Source organism: Betta splendens, chromosome 10 (genome assembly GCF_900634795.4).
Source record: "Betta splendens chromosome 10, fBetSpl5.4, whole genome shotgun sequence".
Lineage (NCBI taxonomy): Eukaryota > Metazoa > Chordata > Actinopteri > Anabantiformes > Osphronemidae > Betta > Betta splendens.
The window spans coordinates 10,711,012-10,729,893 of NC_040890.2; the positions used below are offsets into that span (position 1 = coordinate 10,711,012).

The window sequence follows — 18,882 nt, forward strand, 5'->3', positions numbered from 1 at the left end:
AAAGAAAACTGCAGGCACGTAAACATGGATGTAAACAATGCAGGGATTCAAATGCTGAAAACAAATAAATGTTTTATGAGGAAGGAAGTGCATTAAGCACATTTGTTAGTCCTCAAGGGTAGACGCTGGGTTCGTGTTTACTGGGAAATACTGAGTGTAAACAGAAAGTTTCTGATGAGGAATCTCCCCAGGTCACATTTAATGAGCAGAACATTAATCAGCAGTTATGATAAGTCACCTCTCAGGAAAATGTACAAATATTTATTAACAGTCATTAGTAGCAGGACCAGATTCTGAGCAGATTTGCTGCAACTCAAGCATCTGGCCTTGAAGGAAGCCCAGCCTCTGTGTGGTATTAAAAGTTGCCTGTGTTCGTCTTCTCTTCTGCCTCACTGTTTCCAGCAGCAGTCACTTCCTGTGGCTAATCATACTTTGATATGCCGTGGCACGAACCCTGGCTCTTCTGACATTAACAAACAGGATACCCTGGGGGTGCGGGGGAGGAGGGGGGAGTTGCAACCAGAGCCGTTTGCTTTTTGTCTGCTCTACTGCGATACATCACTGAACGCCCACTGTGGGGTTTTTTTTTTTGCCTTCACGGCCTCTCGTTACATTTACATTAGACTTTGCCTCCCCGTGAGGAGGAAGCTTGGACACGACTCAGAGGATGTAGTGTGATTCTAGCAGGGAGATTTAAAGCATCGCGTTGAGCTTAACTCGAAGGCTGGAGGGAGCAGTGGCACTCGTCAAACGTTGACCTTAATTATGTTAAAGGGACCGTAAATAGAATTGTATGTGTTTAATCAGAACTTGAGCAATTAAAGGATCATACTTTAATTCTTTTGGACTTGAGGCTTTATGTGATCTGAGGATTATTTGTTGTCGACCTGCCAAAATCAATGTGTTATTGCTGTAATGTGGGTGGGTAATAATCGCTCATGCTGTGAATTTTATTGTCACTGTTGTTTTTAATAATAATTGTCCCTTACCGATATGCCTTTTATTGTGTTACAAATAATCATTTGCTGAAATTATGAGGTCGCTTAATGCCTGGCTTGGTTTGGTGGTCATGGTTTAATGTCTCGACAGAGTAGTGACCGTGCTCTGTAATGTGGTGTTGAGGGTTTTATATGGGGACGAGTGTGTGCACACCTCGATAGCTCTTCAGCTTCACAGAATGAACGTTTCCATGCAAAGGTAATGCTTCTCTCTTTCATTTCTGCAGGAGGCCTCTAAATGGAGAAATTATGTTTTTGTAAGTGAGCGGCTCACACCGTTCTTGTGCCTTTTGCTCTCCCATGGAAGGAGATTGGCTGAGGACTGGTATACTGTGTGAAGTCTGCAGAGGCTATGGAAATGGACATTGAATGTGATGAAGGCTTTTCCTCTCAGACTAAAGGGTCCTATTGTTGCCAGTTCCGTATGTCACTGTTACCCACTCCTCCGCTCTCTGATGGCTTCGCTTCCAACAACAGTACATTTTGAGACCTTGACGATTTTGTGTAAATGGAAAGCAGGAGTCCCCACAGGTGACTTCACTCGCACGCGTCCACACAGTCCTAGTAGACTCAATCGGCATTTGACTTGCCCCGAGGCTTGGTTGTCACTCAAATTCTGCATATTGATTCTGTGGAGGTTACGTGAGCAGGTGATTTTGTTTGAGCGTGTCTCCACGCACGGGGGCTGTGTGTGCGTGTGCGCGCGTGTGTGTAGGGGGGAAATTGGCAGCTCTTACTTTGTGTAGGTGAAAGCAAGGACTACTGTGAACCTTTGGAGAGACACATGCACACACCAATCCTACATTCTGCTAAACCCACACAGCAAAAGTGAAAAATGTGATGTGTTTGTTCTAGCTGTCAGATATTAACATAATTTTTTCTTCTTTGTTGCTGTTTTCCTAGGTTAGGAGCTTCTGTCCGGAGGGAATGTTTCCGCTGAGATGACCTGCGTGACCTTACTTTCCTCAAGAGATCCATCTCCCGTCAAAAGAGTGGAGCTAAATCTGTCTGGGACATGGTTGGCAGGTTCAAGTGATGGACAGGTGATGGAGTCTTCCATCATCTTCCTCCACCAGTGACTCTGCCTGCCAGTCCTACCTCTGAGGAATACGTGTGTACCAGCGGTCCAAGGCCTCCTATTTCTCTGCCATGGTGACATAAGCGGTGCTGCAGTATGAGGGAGAGCCACTGTGAGACCGTCTCATTTCTTTCTCCAGTAGCTGCTGAAGCTGCTACTTTAACACTGTTTGTATTTGTCTGCATAACAAGACTGACTTTTTGGTGAACGACCCCCGCTCGCCGTTTTCTACCCACACCGAGAAAGTCCCTCCCCCCCCCCGGGTGTGTTGCTAGGCCGGTGGGGCGGAGCGGTGTGGCGCGAGACGATGCTGGGATGTGTGACGCGCGTCCGTCGGCTGGTCCGTCTCCTCCCCCTGCAGACCTCCCTTCTCCTCCTCTTCCTCTTCTGCACAGTCAGCGTCTTCATCTCGGCCTACTTCCTCTATGGCGTCAAGCGGGAGCTGGAGCCGTCGGGAGGGAGCGTGTCCGGATCCGAGGGTGCATCCGCGGACTCCGATGACCCCAGGGTCACTCCATCCCGACTGCTACCTTTGCGTGTCTCAGGGGGCCCGGAGGTGGAGCCCGGAGGGGCCAGGACAGATCCTGTGGTTCTGGTGTTTGTGGAAAGCCAGTATTCCCAACTGGGCCAGGAAATTGTGGCTATCTTGGAGTCGGGCCGGTTCAGGTACCGGACTGAGATCTCTCCTGGGAAAGGGGACATGCCCACGTTGACAGACAAAGAACGGGGGCGTTTCACACTGGTGATTTACGAGAACATTCTCAAGTATGTTAACTTGGATGCCTGGAACCGAGAGCTCCTGGACAAATACTGTGTGGAATACGGAGTGGGCATCATTGGCTTCTTCAAGGTTAGGACAGCACACACCCGCTGCCTCCCCACCTCCCTCGCTTCTCTGCATCCTCTCACTCACACCTTCTGCCCTGTCCATCTGGCTGTGCCGTCTCTAAGGAGATGGGATTTGTGGGGTTGGAAAGACCTGCCTGTTTCAATATCACTCAGTCCTATTACACTATTTGTCTTATGATTAAATTCTTCTGGATTCTTCCCTCCTTCACTTGTGCCTAGTCTCAAGTTTCTCTGTCTTCCTGTTTTCTCTTATTTTAGTTTCTCAAATTATTCATTCCGCACCCTCCCTCTCCCTCGTTCTCCCTCTGTATTTTTCTTACTCTCTCTCACCTCCTCTTTCTTGCAGTAATCCCAAGCCGAGCCTCTTTGCCCATGGGCAGTTTTCAGGTCTTGTGGTTTTAATCACTATCTCTGAGCCATGGAAAGAATATAGAAAGAGATGTGGAGGCATGGGTGGTGGTGCAGGCATGTTAGGCGTTGTAGGTGAAGGTTAGGGAAACCTGGTGGGACTTGCCTTCTATTGAAAGAAGGAAGTAGAGCACGGCTGTGCATCACAATGACCTGTGCACACAGCAGCACCCTGCCGCCTGAACCAGACTGCCCAGAAAATTATTAGGAACACCTAGAAGTTATTATTTAAGAAGTTATTATTTGGCAAGAGAGCCTGCGTCAAATATGTGTTTATCTCATTTTTTGGGGGGGATTCTTTAGGCCCAAATGTGCCTCATAATCCATTGTCTGTGTTGGGTCTAGCACGGTGAACACTGTAACGTCACCACTACATGCACTCAGCAAACACCCCCGCACACAGTGGCAACAAGTAAGTAAAAGGCAAAGAACAAGAGAAAGTGGAACTTGTGAGTCCCTGGCATTGAGATGTGAGAGTATCGAAGAATGACAAATTCCGACTGGGAAATTTCAATGAATAATCACTGAGCCCTCTGTCTTTTAATCTTAGAGGACACAGCGGGAGGTTATTCATTTTGACTGCAATCTCAGCGCATAGCAGATTGAGTATAGCAGGTAGAAGCTGCCTCATGCCTTCACGTTTGAGTAGGCCTGACATTCCTTATTTCACACATGAATGGAGAAATTGGAGAATTATATCCAATACTTTTCAGTCTTCATCACTCTTGCGTATGATGAATGTGTGTGATTTCTCTCTTGTGTCTGTCTCTCTGTTCGCCAGGCCAATGAAAACAGTCTGCTCAGTGCACAGCTCAAAGGCTTCCCGCTCTTCCTCCACTCCAACTTGGGTCTGAAGGACTGCACTGTCAACCCCAAGTCCCCGCTGCTCTTTATCACCCGATCTGGACAGCCCCTGCCAGGACCTCTCCCTGGGGATGACTGGACCGTGTTCCAGTCCAACCACTCTACATATGAGCCCGTGCTGCTGGCCAAGACCCAATCAGCGGAGAGCGTTGCCGCCATGGGGCAGAACGCCGCTCTGCTCCCGTCCGTGGTGCAGGACCTCGGGCTCCATGACGGCATCCAGAGGGTCCTCTTTGGCAACAACTTGGTATTCTGGCTTCACAAGCTGGTGTTTGTGGACGCTGTTGCCTTTCTGACGGGCAAGAGACTCTCGCTGTCACTGGAGCGCTACATGCTAGTGGACATCGATGACATCTTTGTGGGCAAAGAGGGTACACGCATGAAGGTGCCCGACGTCAAGGTGAGCCTGTGAGCTGCATGCGTTTGCAGTGCCAGAAAGTTGCCACAATAGAAATAGAACCCACTTACGTATTCATCGATGGACGTTTTCAACATCCCTTCGCAGAAATATATATTAAAAAAAATAGCCTCACACATAGAATGTGCCATCCTCTGCCAGTCATACAGAAACCCCTTCTTCTCGCTCCTCTTCTCCCTTTGAATGCATTCGTCCCAGTAGGCCGCTCAAAGCTGACAGGCCCCACTGCTCACACTGTCACAGAAGCTCCACAGCAATGAATATTTCAGGGGCCCAGAGACATAGAAAGAATGTTGAAAAGCTCCTTACTCCCCTCAGAGCAGAACAGACCCCCCTCACACATGGAGGCAGAGGGTATAAGAAAGTTACGGAGGAAGCATCAAGGCCGCCTCGCTGGCAGCGCAACAGCGAGTTTTAAGTAACAAATCGCACCCTGACAAGATGGAGAAGCCGGAGAGCGGGAGAGGGTGTGTGTTGGGAGTCTCATCCAGCACGGAGATCAAATGAAACAAACACCCGAATCAGAGGAGAGCAAAATATCAAACAGAATGAGGGAGAGACGTGAGGCATTTGGGAGTGGATGTTGGATGTTTACCAAAAGAAGCTTGCAGAATGAAATATGCATGTGGGCACGCATGCACTAGGGTGTTCACGCTTCCTCATTAATGCACTTGTGCACCAGTATGAGAGCATAGTGTGCTGACTCACTCCCTTTTTCCTCCCACCGTCTCAGGCCCTGCTGGAGACACAGAGGGAGCTGCGCACCCATGTGCCCAACTTCACCTTCAATCTGGGCTTCTCAGGGAAATTCTATCACGCTGGTAAGACGCGCCTCGAAGAGAAGGTCCTACTGCTGTTCACTCATGCAGAGATGAAAACCTGCACTAAACTGGAGGAGTTTAAAAAGTTTAGATCATATCATTTGAATTTTTCAGTGGTTTGCTCCCTGACATAGTCTAATGCTGTTCAAAGCTTAAACTGCGCCTTCCTTTTCTGTCAGGGTCCTGTATTTGAAACACTCACCCTCCCGTCTAACCTCCCGCCCCCTCTGTTACTTCCAGGATCTGATGAGGAGGACCTGGGGGACGACCTGCTGCTTTCTTATGTGAAGGAGTTCTGGTGGTTTCCTCACATGTGGAGCCACATGCAGCCACATCTATTCCACAACCAGTCCGTGCTGGCCGAACAGATGTTGCTCAACAAGAAATTTGCCATGGTGAGATGCGAGGGAGGAGAATGTCAGGTCTCAGCTCTGAATGGGCACTGTGATCCGAGCTGTCCTTGTGTAACCCACCGTGCTTGTTCAAATAAGCAGCCATGGGCAAGGGTTACCCTCCTTTTTCCACCCTCTCTAATCTATAATAGCTTGGCCAGGCAGGCTCGATGTCTGCTCTGGTAACTGACCCTATGGTTTAACATGACTCTCCTACAGAAATACAGCGGAAGACAAGCTTGTGTCTGTTTCCACTGGACAACAGTGATCTTATTTCATGCTGCACACGGTGTCAGTTCGTTACAACAGCGGGGCAAAGTTGAGCAGCAGCGGTGCACTGTAGCTGCACCTGACACGCTCAGCACTATTCAAATATATCCACTCCAAATGTGACCATATCCTCTTTTTTTGTGCACAGTAATTATTTGTAACAAGTGCATCGTAAGTCATTTGGCAAATGAGGACGATCCGGGGACTGAACCGTAACCTTGCCGATAGTAGACAAGCTGCTCTACCTCCCGAGCCGAGGCTCCCTCAGGCTTTTCGCAGTAAAACTCGCTGCCTTTTAATGTGAGACAGTGGCAACATAATACACCTCTGACATGGTGTAAAGCAGCAGTAAACAGTGAGGCTGATATCAACGAGATAGAATTACCCTGGATAAGCGGCTGCATTGTTTACCTGTGATTGCCTCGTGCGTAGCCTGGCAGTCTGAATGTAGATTGAAAATTACTCCTACATATTTTAGTGTATTTTTCTAGTTTTTATTTTCCTGCACCCTAACACGCCGCTGCGTTCCCGTCCTCCAGGAGCACGGCATCCCCACTAACATGGGTTACGCCGTGGCGCCGCACCACTCGGGCGTCTACCCTGTCCACATGCAGCTGTATGACGCCTGGAAGAAGGTGTGGGGCATCAAGGTGACCAGCACAGAGGAGTACCCGCACCTGAAGCCCGCCCGCTTCCGCCGCGGTTTCATCCACAGCGGCATCAGCGTAAGACACCTAGGGCTCATTAGAACTTTGTGTTCAGGCTTATTTTAGTCCATCTGCATGTATTATATTTCATTCATTGTCCATCCATGTGCACCTCCTGCAGTTCTTTTATATTCATTCATTCATTCTTTCTTTCTGTCCAACCTGTATTTTGTCCGTCACCCTCATTTCTTTTCTTCTCTGTCTCCCGCTTTTCTCAAGTTGCGTCCCCAAAGACACAGAACAGAATGTTATTTTGATTTTCTCCATATCACCGAGGCAACAGACATCCTGAGAAAGGCCATCGTCTCATTAGGCCGGCTGTTGTATTCTTTTACAGAGCGGGAGATGATAATGTAGTCAAGTGAAACCAGTCTTGCATGAGACACCTGTCTGAGTAGTGCTGCCTAGCAGGCCTCCGAGCCATAGTGGAGACTGACATCTTGGGCAACAGCATAGCAAGTATCTGCTCCCCAGTAGTCACTTTATTCAGCATTGCTGCCCGAGCTGGCGCTGAATAATACGTAGTCATGGGAGTAAAAATTAAGGTTGAAGAGATTTCATTCAAGCACCTCAAAAGGAGGTGAATCGTATCTGTTGCTTTCACAGGTTGACCTTCAGCGCTGATAGGAAGCGCCGCAGCCTCGGTCCGGTTCCTTTGTAGTACTGGCACTCGGTCGGCCTGTGTGGTCTCTCTATTCCCCGTCCTTGAGATAGTGCGGTGTGAATGGCCAGTCTCCACTGCTTACTGATGACTGATATTCAGCTCCCCAGACACTCCAAACTGTAAACGCATTTCCATGAATTTCCATATAGACTCAGTGAATAAGAGGTTTGCGTTGGCTAGATGAGCTGCATAATATGAATGTTATTGAAAGCAAACAATGTGTGGGGTAACTGCCGGGAGTACTGACAGCTCCGCGCTCAGCAGAGGGCTGATGGTGTGTGTGTGTGTGTTTATTTGCGAGTGCATTTCTCTGAGATTTGTTTAGTTTAGTTTTTCCTCCCTTTTTGTTGATCTGTATTTGTTTGTGTCACAGGTGCTGCCCAGGCAGACGTGTGGCCTTTTCACGCACACCATCTTCTATAAGGACTACCCTGGCAGCCCGAACGAGCTGGACAAGCTCATCAACGGCGGCGAGCTCTTCCTCACCGTTCTGCTGAACCCCGTGAGTCCAACAGGAGCCGCCGTGCACACTTGGAAACTCATCTAACTTGGCTTTCTATTTAAACAAGCGGCATGACAATAAGTAGGGAGTGACTCATGCAGAGGTGTCTGCGTCGTGCGTCTCGCTTTACGCTACCCTGAAAGGTTCTTCTGCTGGAGCGGGATTGCATTGTGGAAAAAAAATCCCCGTTGGTTAACGGGTTTTGTTTCGAGATGATAAAAAGGTTGCTTTTATTAGCAAATGTCACTCTGCATTGTGTGAAGATAATTGTATTCTTGTCTAGACGTAAAGGGAAAAAAACCAGCCACGCTAAGGAATAAGCAGCCAGTTTGGTCACTGTTTAACCTTTTCCCTCAGGCAAATTCTTTAGGAGAAACGAGTAAAGTCAATTTGTTTCACTATGAAAGCAAGGCTATGCTATTGGATCAGTAAACTGCTGTAATTCATAATTATAATTCATTGTACTTATGGTTGGTCATATTAAAGGATATTTATCCCTTTTAATATAACATTCATCCTTTCTCATCACAGATTAGCATATTCATGACACATCTGTCCAACTATGGGAACGATCGCCTGGGCCTGTACACCTTCAAAAGCCTGGTCACGTTCATCAAGACATGGACTAACCTCAAGATGCAAACCCTGCCGCCCATACAGCTGGCTCAGAAGTACTTCAGCCTTTTCCCCTCTGAGCGAGATCCCCTCTGGCAGGTGAGGAGACGACGCTGATGCTTGTGTAACCGGTCCAACCTTTGCTTTATTAAAATTTAACGGCTCATTTTGCAATAACAGAATATCACTTGCTTGAATTTATTATACCTTTTTCTGTTAGAGCGCCTCCGATTAAACTCAGGTCAACCTGACTTCCGATTTCTCAGTGTACACATTTGTTAAAATTGTGTTAAAAGCACTTTTAAAGCTGAGGATCGTTTATCTTTTGTGGCTACAGGATCCATGCGAGGACAAAAGGCACAAGGACATCTGGTCGAAAGAAAAAACATGTGACCGCTTTCCCAAATTGCTTGTCATCGGGCCTCAAAAGACAGGTAAGTGGCAGTGCTTCAGCGCCCCCTGCAGGATGCAGCTGGAGCTTCGAAGGCGTCGTCTTGTTCCACTGTGCTTAATTCTCTGTTATGCAGTTCCTTAAACTTCCTTGTTTATATTCTAAACCACTTGTTGTTCCTTCTCTCCACTCAGGAACCACGGCGCTCTATCTGTTTCTTGGCATGCACCCCGACCTGACCAGTAACTACCCCAGCAAGGAGACCTTTGAAGAGATCCAGTTCTTCAATGGCCACAACTACCACAGAGGCATTGACTGGTAATACGCCACGCACCGGTTCCGACTGTAGACGTACTAGAACCACAAGAAGAATAGGACAGTATCAGTTGTTTTATCACATGTATGTAGGCATAAAACACGTGAGGCTTTCTGCAAAGCGATTTAGCAGTAGAATAACTTTAACAACTAAGTTCGTACTTTGTTCTGTCTCTGAAGTTTTAATTGATTTGAGTCCTGCATCAGTGAGAGGTTTCACGCACCACAGCACCCAAGTCCCACCCAGAATTCACTTGGCAAACTGGAAACGAATGAGTGGGCAGCCCAAATATTAACATTGTTTTGTGATGCTGGATGTTTTTTTGCACGTGAGGTGCCAAGTTGTTGCACATGATCACCCACACAGCACTCGGAGAAATGATCCATATCTGCAGCGGGCAAACCGGACCAGATAAAATGCGGCTGTTTCTGATGCCGTGTTTGACGTTTGTTGTGCGTCAGGTACATGGAGTACTTCCCTCTGCCTTCCAACACCAGTTCAGACTACTACTTTGAGAAGAGTGCCAACTACTTTGACTCGGAGGTTACCGCTCAGAGGGCCGCATCTCTTTTACCCAAAGCCAAAATCATCACCATCCTCATCAATCCAGCAGACAGAGCTTACTCTTGGTACCAGGTATGTCACAGGCAGTACTTACCCAGATTGATTGCACGTCTCTTAAAGGTAATAGTCACATGATTTAGGAAGTGGTTCTAAATTCTCTCCTTATTTGTCTAAACAGCACCAACGAGCCCACGATGACCCCGTGGCTTTGAAATACTCCTTCCATGATGTCATCACTGCAGGCCCCGACGCCCCGGTCAAAATGCGGGTCCTCCAGAACCGGTGTCTGGTGCCAGGATGGTACGCCGTCCACTTGGAGCGCTGGCTCAACTACTACCACCCCAGCCAGGTACCTTGGGCGTCTCCATACATAGCTAGCAGGACTAAATCTGTACTAGCCAAGTTAACTTGTCATACTTGTTGTGTATTAGTCTTTATTAGTGGCTGACAGGCATGTTTTTTCTAGATGAGCTGGAGGCAGAGGAGGTTTATTTACTCCTCACCACTTTTAACAGTGTTTTAAATCAGCTTGACACGATGGGAGGAAGCAGCCGTTGGGACACGGATGAAAAAAATTTTACACTTACTGACCCCATGAGTCATGTGCATCCAAGATGTTATGAAGTGTGTGAAGCCTTACTTGTTACAGAGAAATTACAGTTTTATTAGGGTGTCCCATTTAGAAAAACACATTTCCTGTGAGCACTGATGCGATGAAAATAAAATGTGTAGTTTCTGACAAGGAACAAGTGTGTTTGTAGGATTAGTTTTATATTCATTCGGTGATTAATGATGCAGGGTTGTTTCACAACTTGCCAGTTCTAACACTTGTGACTGCTTGTGTCCAACCCAGTTGTTAGTGTTGGATGGACAGATGCTGAAGACCGAGCCCGCCTCCATCATGGACAAGATCCAGAAGTTTTTAGGTCTCACAAATATCATTAACTACCACAAGATCCTAGCGTGAGTATCCTCCACCGTTTTCAGTTAGTGTGATTTCTGTCAACTGGCAAAAGATTGAGCAAAACGGTTTGTGTGTGATGAACAGGTTGTGCCTTAGGTAAACTAGCTGCTGTTTCCTATTTGATCCTTAAAACTAGTGAATAAATGATTTCATGAATTGACTCTTTAAGGTTGTAATTCATGACACAAGAATAAACCAAATCTTCGATTTATAGGTTTGACCCTAAGAAAGGTTTCTGGTGTCAGCTACTGGAAGGTGGAAAGACCAAGTGTTTGGGAAAGAGTAAAGGTCGCAGGTACCCTGACATGAACCCTGAGGTACGAGCTTTTCAACAAAGTCGTGATGTTGTTTTATTGGCTTTACACTAGAGTTAATATTTTGTGTGTAAATTCCTTCAGTCGCAGGTGTTCCTCAGGGAGTACTATAGGGATCACAACATTGAGCTGTCCAAGCTGCTCTACAGAATGGGTCAGCCGCTGCCCAGCTGGCTCAGAGAGGAGCTGGTCCACACCAGGTAGCAGCACCCCGGGGGGAAAGCACAGCTTCACACGCTGCTCGACCCCACTAGGAACTCTGGCCAATACGTCTGATACGTCCGATACGCCGAAGATCAAAAATAGCTTGGGCTGTGAACTCGAACTCAGTCCGATGTGAACTCAGAACATCGATCTTCCCAGACGACCAGGCCGAGCGTGAGCGGCGAGCAGGGAGGAGAGCCCCGTCGCTCTCGGCAGCTTCCCTCTCTCTCTGCGCTGCGAGGACAGACGCGGTACGCAGAGGCGGGGGTGGCGGCTCCCGCTGCGTCCTGGAGGAGGGAAAAGGCCCCTCAAGAGGGGCCGTAGGTGTTTGATAATCACATCCTTTTATCTTAATCAAACCTTCTCTTCTTCGCATGAACTTTATCCTGCAAATCAAAGGAAGGAAAAAAAAAGTCAGCTTTTGTCTCTGAAAAACGGGTGAACAACGAGCTCTTAACACTTCCCTATGAGTTGTAGTGTTTGGAGCACACTAAAATAAGACTAAGTGGGGGGCAGCCTGATGGACAGGGACACAGTGGATGCCTTTGATACAATGAAGTGTTTGCGTGAGAGGAGAATGGGACATCTGGAGTCTTGACTCAGGCTGCATGTTGTAGCCTTACTTGATAGGCCTTGGTAGAATCTAGTTATCGTATTTACAAGTGCCAGGACAGAATCTTCATTAAACTTTTACCACACGGACATTTGATGGTTGGTTTCTGTTTTGTTTTCTTTACATTTACATTTCCTCACATTTTAGTTTTAGCATTTCTACGGCGATGCATTATTGTAGAATGTACCAAAACTAAACATCTTAGCTCAGAATGTGCCCAGATGTACAGTACGCTCAGACTGTCGGGCTCAGCCTCCTCTTTAGTCAGTTCCATGACCACCGAAGGGGCTGAAGCCACAACAGGGGGAGAAATGTTGAAAGCACAATACTCATGGCACTCGACTGAACGTCGGCTCTGAACATACAGGTTACGGGAAAGCACACTAACAAATCAGCTCCTGGTCCAGTCTGTGAAGCAGATCATAAGCTAGCTGCTGTATGTTTAACTCGGCACTGTGGCCTGAGCGTCGCACCGTGTACAGAGCAAGATTGTTGATTTCAAGATCGGTTTCGAGCATAAAGTTTTTGTCAAAACTGTATATTTAGTCTTCTATTTTTATCTCATTTACTAGGTGAGTATAAGTTTGACGTGGGCGGGACTGTCTTGGGGAAGAGCCCGGTGAAGTCGCCAGGCAAACTAACAGTATGGTCACACGGATGTTTGGTTGTCGGTCGAAGTGTTACCACTGCAACTAGATGTCAAGCATAGATAACAAAAAGCTGCTCTTATTGCAATAGTTTTGTACAATGTTCTGATGTAATAACAATGCACATATTGTTCTTTATATGTCCAGACTTTGTAATGTACATAATCCGCAACCCTGGGACGACCTAAATTATTGAATGTCTGGGTTCACACTCTCCATCAGCCCATTCCCATAGTGTGAAACGTCAGTGCTGTACTGAGGGAAGTTTGTGTAGAGTTGTCGATCAGATTGTCTCCTCTTATGTCTTCTCACTGCCAACTATTGTACAGAGGTACTGAGTCTCTCCATATAAAGTATTAAGTGATAACACATAATGGCAATGATGGTACTAATCTCCTGGACTGTATGATAAAGATTTGTAATTGTTGTCAATAATTTTTACAGTGTAACTAATATTGTTCGGTGCTTTTTAATTTGCAAATAAAACACCACTGTATTTTTCAGTAGTTGGATGTTTTTATTTGTCTTCTTTAGAGTTTTCTAGAATCTTGGAGCTGTCTAGTTTGTTCAGCCTAACTTCTACTTTCACTTCATGTTGGTGAACACTGAACCTGACATGTTATTATATTTTTATGCTGAAGCTCAAGGAACACACTCATTCAAGAGTAAATTAGTGGCATGGAGTGCATTGTCCGGGTCCAGCTGATGTAAACAGAGTAAACATGCATGTGCTTCATGCTTGTTTGTGTTGATTCATTGTTGCAACTACACCTATTCTGCTGGTTTAGGAACTAATAAAAGACTATCACACTATAAAAGAACAACTGCAGCCTTTAAAAGCAGTAGTAAACATTATAATACAATACAGTATAATTTTGTCTTATTCTAATTATGGGTAGTAGTGATTGTGTGGTTGGTAGTTTTTAATAGTATTTATATACCGTAGAATCCTCAGTTATTGTAGATGTAGCAGGAGCAATAGGTGACAGACCTCTACAGCGAAGCGAAGGCTCAGACTGCTTCTCTGTAGTCTGCCTCTATCAACAAGTGATGGCGTCGTCATCTGACCAATCAGAGCTCGTCCCCTCTTCTCCGCTTTTCTCTGCTCTCTGCCTTTATAGACGGGGGACGTCCCACATGTCTTCACCTTTCCGAGGAACCCGACCCGTGTTCGTTCCTCATTTTCAAGGCAATTTATCCAGTGGCCTGTCCGATCTTGGTCAGTTTGTTGCACAGAAGAAGCTGAGAGAAACGGATGGCTGAGCAGGAAGATTCCCCCCTGGCCACAGGGAGCCTGGCCGGCAGTGAGGAGGCCCTCGTTGTCCCAGCAGCACCCAGAGGGTGAGAGCATTCACACATATAACTTATGTCAGATATGACTTTCTCTGAAGTATCTTTGACTTATAGTGGTGGCAAATAAAATGCACGTGAAACGAGAACGGTAGTAGCGTTAAGGTAGAGAAGCACAAAGTGCAAACGAAACTGATTCAATTAATCCTGATATAATTCAGTGTGATGCAATGGTTTGTTGTCTGATTTTGTGCGCTAATCCGTGAGATAAAAGATGGTGTATTTACGTTGTTATAATGCAGCAGTTAATTATGTTTTTATCCCATTTTCTGTCTCTAAACGACTTCCTTGAAATTGGGCTTTGACTGTCGCGCACCTGGAGAAGGCGTCTGCCTAGTAACTAATGACGCAGCTTGCATCCTATTGGTTCAAAATTAGTCAGAGCAAAAAAAGGCAAATGTTTTCTTTTTTAAGTTAGAAATACGGATTCAGTAGTGGCATAATGAGACAGATTTTTACAAAACTATGGTTATTATTAAATAAATGAAGTTATGAGAGGCGACACACAACAGTGTATTACTTTTGACATGGCTTTACTTTAATAACAACCATTTGCTATAAATAAGAAATAAATGCTTTCCAAATAATATTTATTGATCCCCTAATGTGGTATCAATCAATCGAATCTGATTTTATCTTCTTAGTTTTTATTTGCATTGTCTTTTTGTCTCGTCTTTAAGAACATAAGTGTTCATTTATTGTTTTTTCACTTCTACATCAGCCAATGTTTTTACATGTTTTAACTGCTTAAGCAGTATCTGTAAGGCAGCTAGAAGTTGTCTTCCTAGTAATTGGTGATATTTGTTTTCTATGGGCTAATAAGGAGGAACAGGAGCATTTTAGTGTTAATGTTTAAAATAAAATTATTACAAAGTATTATTACAAGGTTAAAGAAGCTCCTGTACAGAGATCATAACTAGATTTGTTTTTTAGTTTTTCCAAATTTACATAAGGGACTTTTGTGTGTGTGCTGGACTGTCCATTTTCTACTCCCCTGCAGTAAATGTGTCACACACATCAGTTTTGAAAATCCCCCCAGCTGTCTTGAATATTATGAAATGATTTGAAAAAGTTATAATCAGACCATTTTGCTTTGTGACATTTTATCCGTCCTGCTTCACAGTCTTGAAGTGACGTGTTGATCTGTTTCTGTCTCAGGGGCTCCAACAGTCGTGCTCTGAAGGTGGCAGGCCTGACCACTCTGGCATGTTTGCTGCTGGCTAGCCAGGTGTTCACCGCCTACATGGTGTTGAGCCAGAAGCAGCAGATCCACACGCTGCAGAAGAGCTCAGAGAGGATGGGCAAACAGCTGACTCGCTCGTCTCAGGGTAAAAGAGCCCGTTTGTCCATTAGCTCATTAGGCAGAGGAGGGTCTGTACCAGCTCCCCCTGGGTGAGACGCAGGCGGAGGCAGACGCAGTCAAAAGCTCAGTTATGGGGAATTTCAAGTTCTCTTTGGAATGTAAGAGGAAGTCAGAGCACAAAAAGGCCCTTCTAGACCTGAAGATGATGCCATAGTGGAAGTGAAATGGGGATGTGTCATTTCAGTCAATAATCTTCATCACACAGGAAGAGGAAGAGGAGAGTGCAGGAAGGAAGTGAGAGTTTGCTTTGGGGAATTGGAGCCAGTCAGTTGTGGTGGACACAGTGTTGACAATATGTTGTCTGAGGTCACTTGTTTCAGTAGTTTTTAGTTCTGAATTCGTAAAGTATTAAATGAATAGGTGTTTGAATGCCTGTTGTTTGTTCTTCAGCCGTGTCTCCAATGAGGATGCACATGCCCATGAACAGCCTCCCTCTGCTGGCAGACTTCACTTCAGACGAGGATCCCAAGAAAAAAGCTCCCTCCACGGTGCGTTTACACCTGCCCCCTCAAAGCCCACCCACCAAACTGTATTATTAACATGTGTCAGCGTGTTCATGCTATCTTGAATTAAACACCCCGTTCCCTCCGAGCAGAAACCGAAGGACACCGCCGTCGTCAGCGTGGAGAAACAGCTGAGGGATCTCATGCAGGTACGCTGACTCAGCATCTCCAGACCGGTGTTTCGCTCGCGCGCTGTCGCTAACGTGTGGTCCCGTCTTCCAACAGAACTTCCAGCTGCCCCACTTCAATGAGACCTTCCTGTCCAACCTGCAGAGCCTGAAGCAGCAGATCAACGAGAGCGAGTGGAAGGTGAGGCCTCGGACGCGCCGACGAAACCAACGAAAAGAGACGTGGGGGCGAAATTCAAACGTGCATCTTGTGCTTTGGTGCGTTGCAGAACTTCGAGACCTGGATGCGTCACTGGCTCGTCTTCCAGATGGCCCAGCAGAAGCCAGCGGCGGCGCCCACCTCTGAGCCAGGTGACCTGTTGTCGTGTTTGGCAGATGTTTTTATGACCCCAACCACGACGAGCTACTGAGCTACTATAAAAGCAGATGTCGCATTTCCAGGTCCAGTAGAAAGAGGAGGAGAGCTCAGCTGTAATATATCACCGTGACAGCGTTAATGCACGGGAAATGTGCTGAGCAAGCGCCGAGTGTGCAACACTGGCTTCTTTAAGATAACAAATTATTCCAGCTGTCGCCCTCCAAAAACTATTACGAGGGTAAAACCTTACTCTCCACCGCTCATAACTACCGCGTTACGGCGCTTACTGTTATTTAATAGCCGCATTTGATATGAACCAAACCTGAAACGCCCCCTTTTCTTCTCTCCTCAGCGTTTGAGGTCAAGACCAAATGCCAGCTGCAGGCGTCCCCCGGCTACAGCAAGATCGGCGCCTTCAAGCCTCAGTGTGACGAGCAGGGCCGCTACCTGCCCATGCAGTGCTGGAGCGCCACCGGCTACTGCTGGTGTGTGGACAAAGACGGCAACGTCATCGAGGGCACTCAGATGCGCGGCCAGCGCCCCACCTGCCAGAGAGGTAGACGCGCGGAGACTCGGGCAAATGGGCCCCTGACGCCCACGCGTTGTCACCGATGAGAACCAATGCGTGTTTGTCCTGTTGGTTTTCAGGTGCGTATTCACGCCGCATGATGGCTGCACCCATGATGATGCAGAAGACCCTCAGCGAGGATGGTGAGAGCCTCAGACCTTAGTGACCATTCAACTTGTGTATTTATTCAGGCAACAAACATTTGTTGGTTTTCTTACAGATAATTGAAACAAAAGGCGTGGAGCAGCAGGAGACACTTCTTTGCAGGAATGAGGGATCTGGTAACATAGCAAGGACTTTGACGCGTATATAATAATGACCTTGGTCACTGATCAGCTAATCCTTCTCATGCTTTTAATCCCTTTGGTGGTTGCTTCAAATGAAATCAGTAGGAACGCGTAGCTTTCGTGTGCTGCTTTTTATTTTTGACTTTTACACAAGAACCTGTTTTGGGGTTTCTTCTTTGAAGAAGACTTTGAAGTCTATATATACATATAACCTGTAAGACATTATGAGTATTAAATTCATTTGTTGCTGAAGAATGCGTAATGGGTAAAATCAATTTAACCAAACATGTGATCACACTTTGACTTTACCCTGTTTCCTTGTAATTTGGTCGCCAGAGCTTTTGAAAGGAGGTGAATGTACAGTGTCAGCGTGTGGCTGTGAAGCTGTTCATGTGAAAGAAGGCTCAATAAAGTATTCCTAACAACCCTGTTTGCATTTCTATACATATATTCACTCATGTTAAATCTGTCACCTAAATAAACTTCATAATGATTTGATGCAGTATTTCTGCTGCTGTTCTGTGTTTGTGGTTTCCCTTTTCCCCGAATCAGGAACTCACTCGAGACGTTTCCTGTTACTGTTTCTTTACCTGCTGATCTGAGATCAGCAGGTAAAGCCAAACAAGCGTTGCTTTGTGCTGAACCCACTCAGAGGTGCGTTCACGGAGGGGGGTGCGTATCTGCCAGCATCGTTCAGAGCTGTGCATGTTGATCTGCCTGGTGGAGCTGACATTCAAAGATCACACTGACAGCATGATTTAGGGATTCAAGTCAAGCGTGAAGAAAGTGCAGACAGTCTGAGAACACATATTCCTCTTCATTGTTTTAAGGATGTGAGAACTAGTGGATGAAGCAGAGTCCAGTGCAGTTAAAATTCCTGCAAACAAATTTAAAACATTACCAGGATCAATAAATAGTATAAGTGTTTATGGCCTCTCTGCTGCAGACCTGCATGGATCTAATTTCTCAGAGATCCTCTGTCCAATATTTTACACGCGCTTGACACGAGCCTCACTGTTTCCTCACCTTCCAACGCCTCCAAGCGATGGAGCCAGGTTGACTCCAGCAGAACTGCCTAAGTCCCTGCTGGTCTCTCTGGAGCTGTTCACTGTGGAGCCATAACGCCTCAGACACTTACTGTGAGACCCTGGCGCTGCTGAACCAGCTCATACAGCTCCCTTGTCTAAAACGGGAGCTAAAGGTGGACAGTCGCCGGCTTGTTACGTTCAGCTTGAAGCGCTCGTTACAGGGAGAAGCCGTTTCCAGTGACAGTGGCCTCAAAGACAGCACCAGCTTCCAGAACAGTGCTGTGTGTTTGCACGCCTGGCCTCAAGGCTCTATTACAGGGCTTTATATGACAGGAATCTGTTTCTGCGCCATTATATCACGATAAAATTGGTTGAAGTCCTTTGTACCTGATCAGTTAGACTGGTGAAAGTAGAGAAAAGGAGGCTCGTTAATAATTCAGCCCAGCGTAATAGAATCCAGGCACCTCAGTGGGTGATAGACATACGGACAGAATGGCCACCGTCAGCATGGGTCCACCTGTAAGTACCATATTTTTACTGGCTGTGACAGCGTATAATTGCAGTGGATGCCGTCTGTCTGCTTGTGATCTCTGACTCACGCTCCTTTAGACGCGTGACGGCGGTGAAACGGTGAAGGTGGGAGTCGTGCTTCCAGGTAAAACAAGAAGGAAAGAGGTCAAACGTGTAAATTCGCTGTA

General features: G+C 46.4%; 2 protein-coding genes across 3 annotated transcripts in view; both read left to right on the forward strand.

Annotated features, from left to right (window-relative positions):
* ndst1b (N-deacetylase/N-sulfotransferase (heparan glucosaminyl) 1b) overlaps positions 1–13,105 on the forward strand; it is a 36,189-nt gene extending 23,084 nt beyond the window's left edge. For both annotated transcript variants that reach the window (XM_055512387.1, XM_029165210.3), the window contains 14 exons: positions 1,902–2,926; positions 4,115–4,597; positions 5,349–5,436; positions 5,677–5,831; positions 6,638–6,823; positions 7,843–7,971; positions 8,503–8,685; positions 8,924–9,020; positions 9,172–9,295; positions 9,755–9,929; positions 10,036–10,206; positions 10,711–10,820; positions 11,036–11,138; positions 11,220–13,105. In XM_055512387.1, the coding sequence (XP_055368362.1) occupies positions 2,384–2,926; positions 4,115–4,597; positions 5,349–5,436; positions 5,677–5,831; positions 6,638–6,823; positions 7,843–7,971; positions 8,503–8,685; positions 8,924–9,020; positions 9,172–9,295; positions 9,755–9,929; positions 10,036–10,206; positions 10,711–10,820; positions 11,036–11,138; positions 11,220–11,339 (2,667 nt within the window). In that variant the 5' untranslated portion in view covers positions 1,902–2,383 and the 3' untranslated portion in view covers positions 11,340–13,105. The remainder of the gene's footprint in view (positions 1–1,901; positions 2,927–4,114; positions 4,598–5,348; positions 5,437–5,676; positions 5,832–6,637; positions 6,824–7,842; positions 7,972–8,502; positions 8,686–8,923; positions 9,021–9,171; positions 9,296–9,754; positions 9,930–10,035; positions 10,207–10,710; positions 10,821–11,035; positions 11,139–11,219) is intronic.
* Positions 13,106–13,735: 630 nt separating this feature from the next.
* On the forward strand, positions 13,736–17,661 carry cd74a (CD74 molecule, major histocompatibility complex, class II invariant chain a). Its single transcript, XM_029165748.3, has 9 exons — positions 13,736–13,940; positions 15,108–15,277; positions 15,703–15,800; positions 15,908–15,964; positions 16,041–16,124; positions 16,213–16,294; positions 16,654–16,857; positions 16,950–17,012; positions 17,090–17,661. The coding sequence occupies exons 1-9, from the start codon at positions 13,855–13,857 to the stop codon at positions 17,095–17,097; spliced, it is 852 nt and encodes a 283-aa protein (XP_029021581.1). The 5' UTR covers positions 13,736–13,854; the 3' UTR covers positions 17,098–17,661.
* The last annotated feature ends 1,221 nt before the right edge of the window (positions 17,662–18,882 follow it).

What these genes read in the sequence shown, in the direction of transcription:
- cd74a (XM_029165748.3), top strand. Translation starts at nt 13,855, where the DNA reads ATGGCTGAGCAGGAAGATTCCCCCCTGGCCACAGGGAGCCTGGCCGGC. An exon ending in GCTGACTCGCTCGTCTCAGG is followed by an intron (nt 15,278 to 15,702) that starts GTAAAAGAGCCC and finishes TTTGTTCTTCAG; the next exon opens with CCGTGTCTCCAATGAGGATG. An exon ending in AGAAAAAAGCTCCCTCCACG is followed by an intron (nt 15,801 to 15,907) that starts GTGCGTTTACAC and finishes CCCTCCGAGCAG; the next exon opens with AAACCGAAGGACACCGCCGT.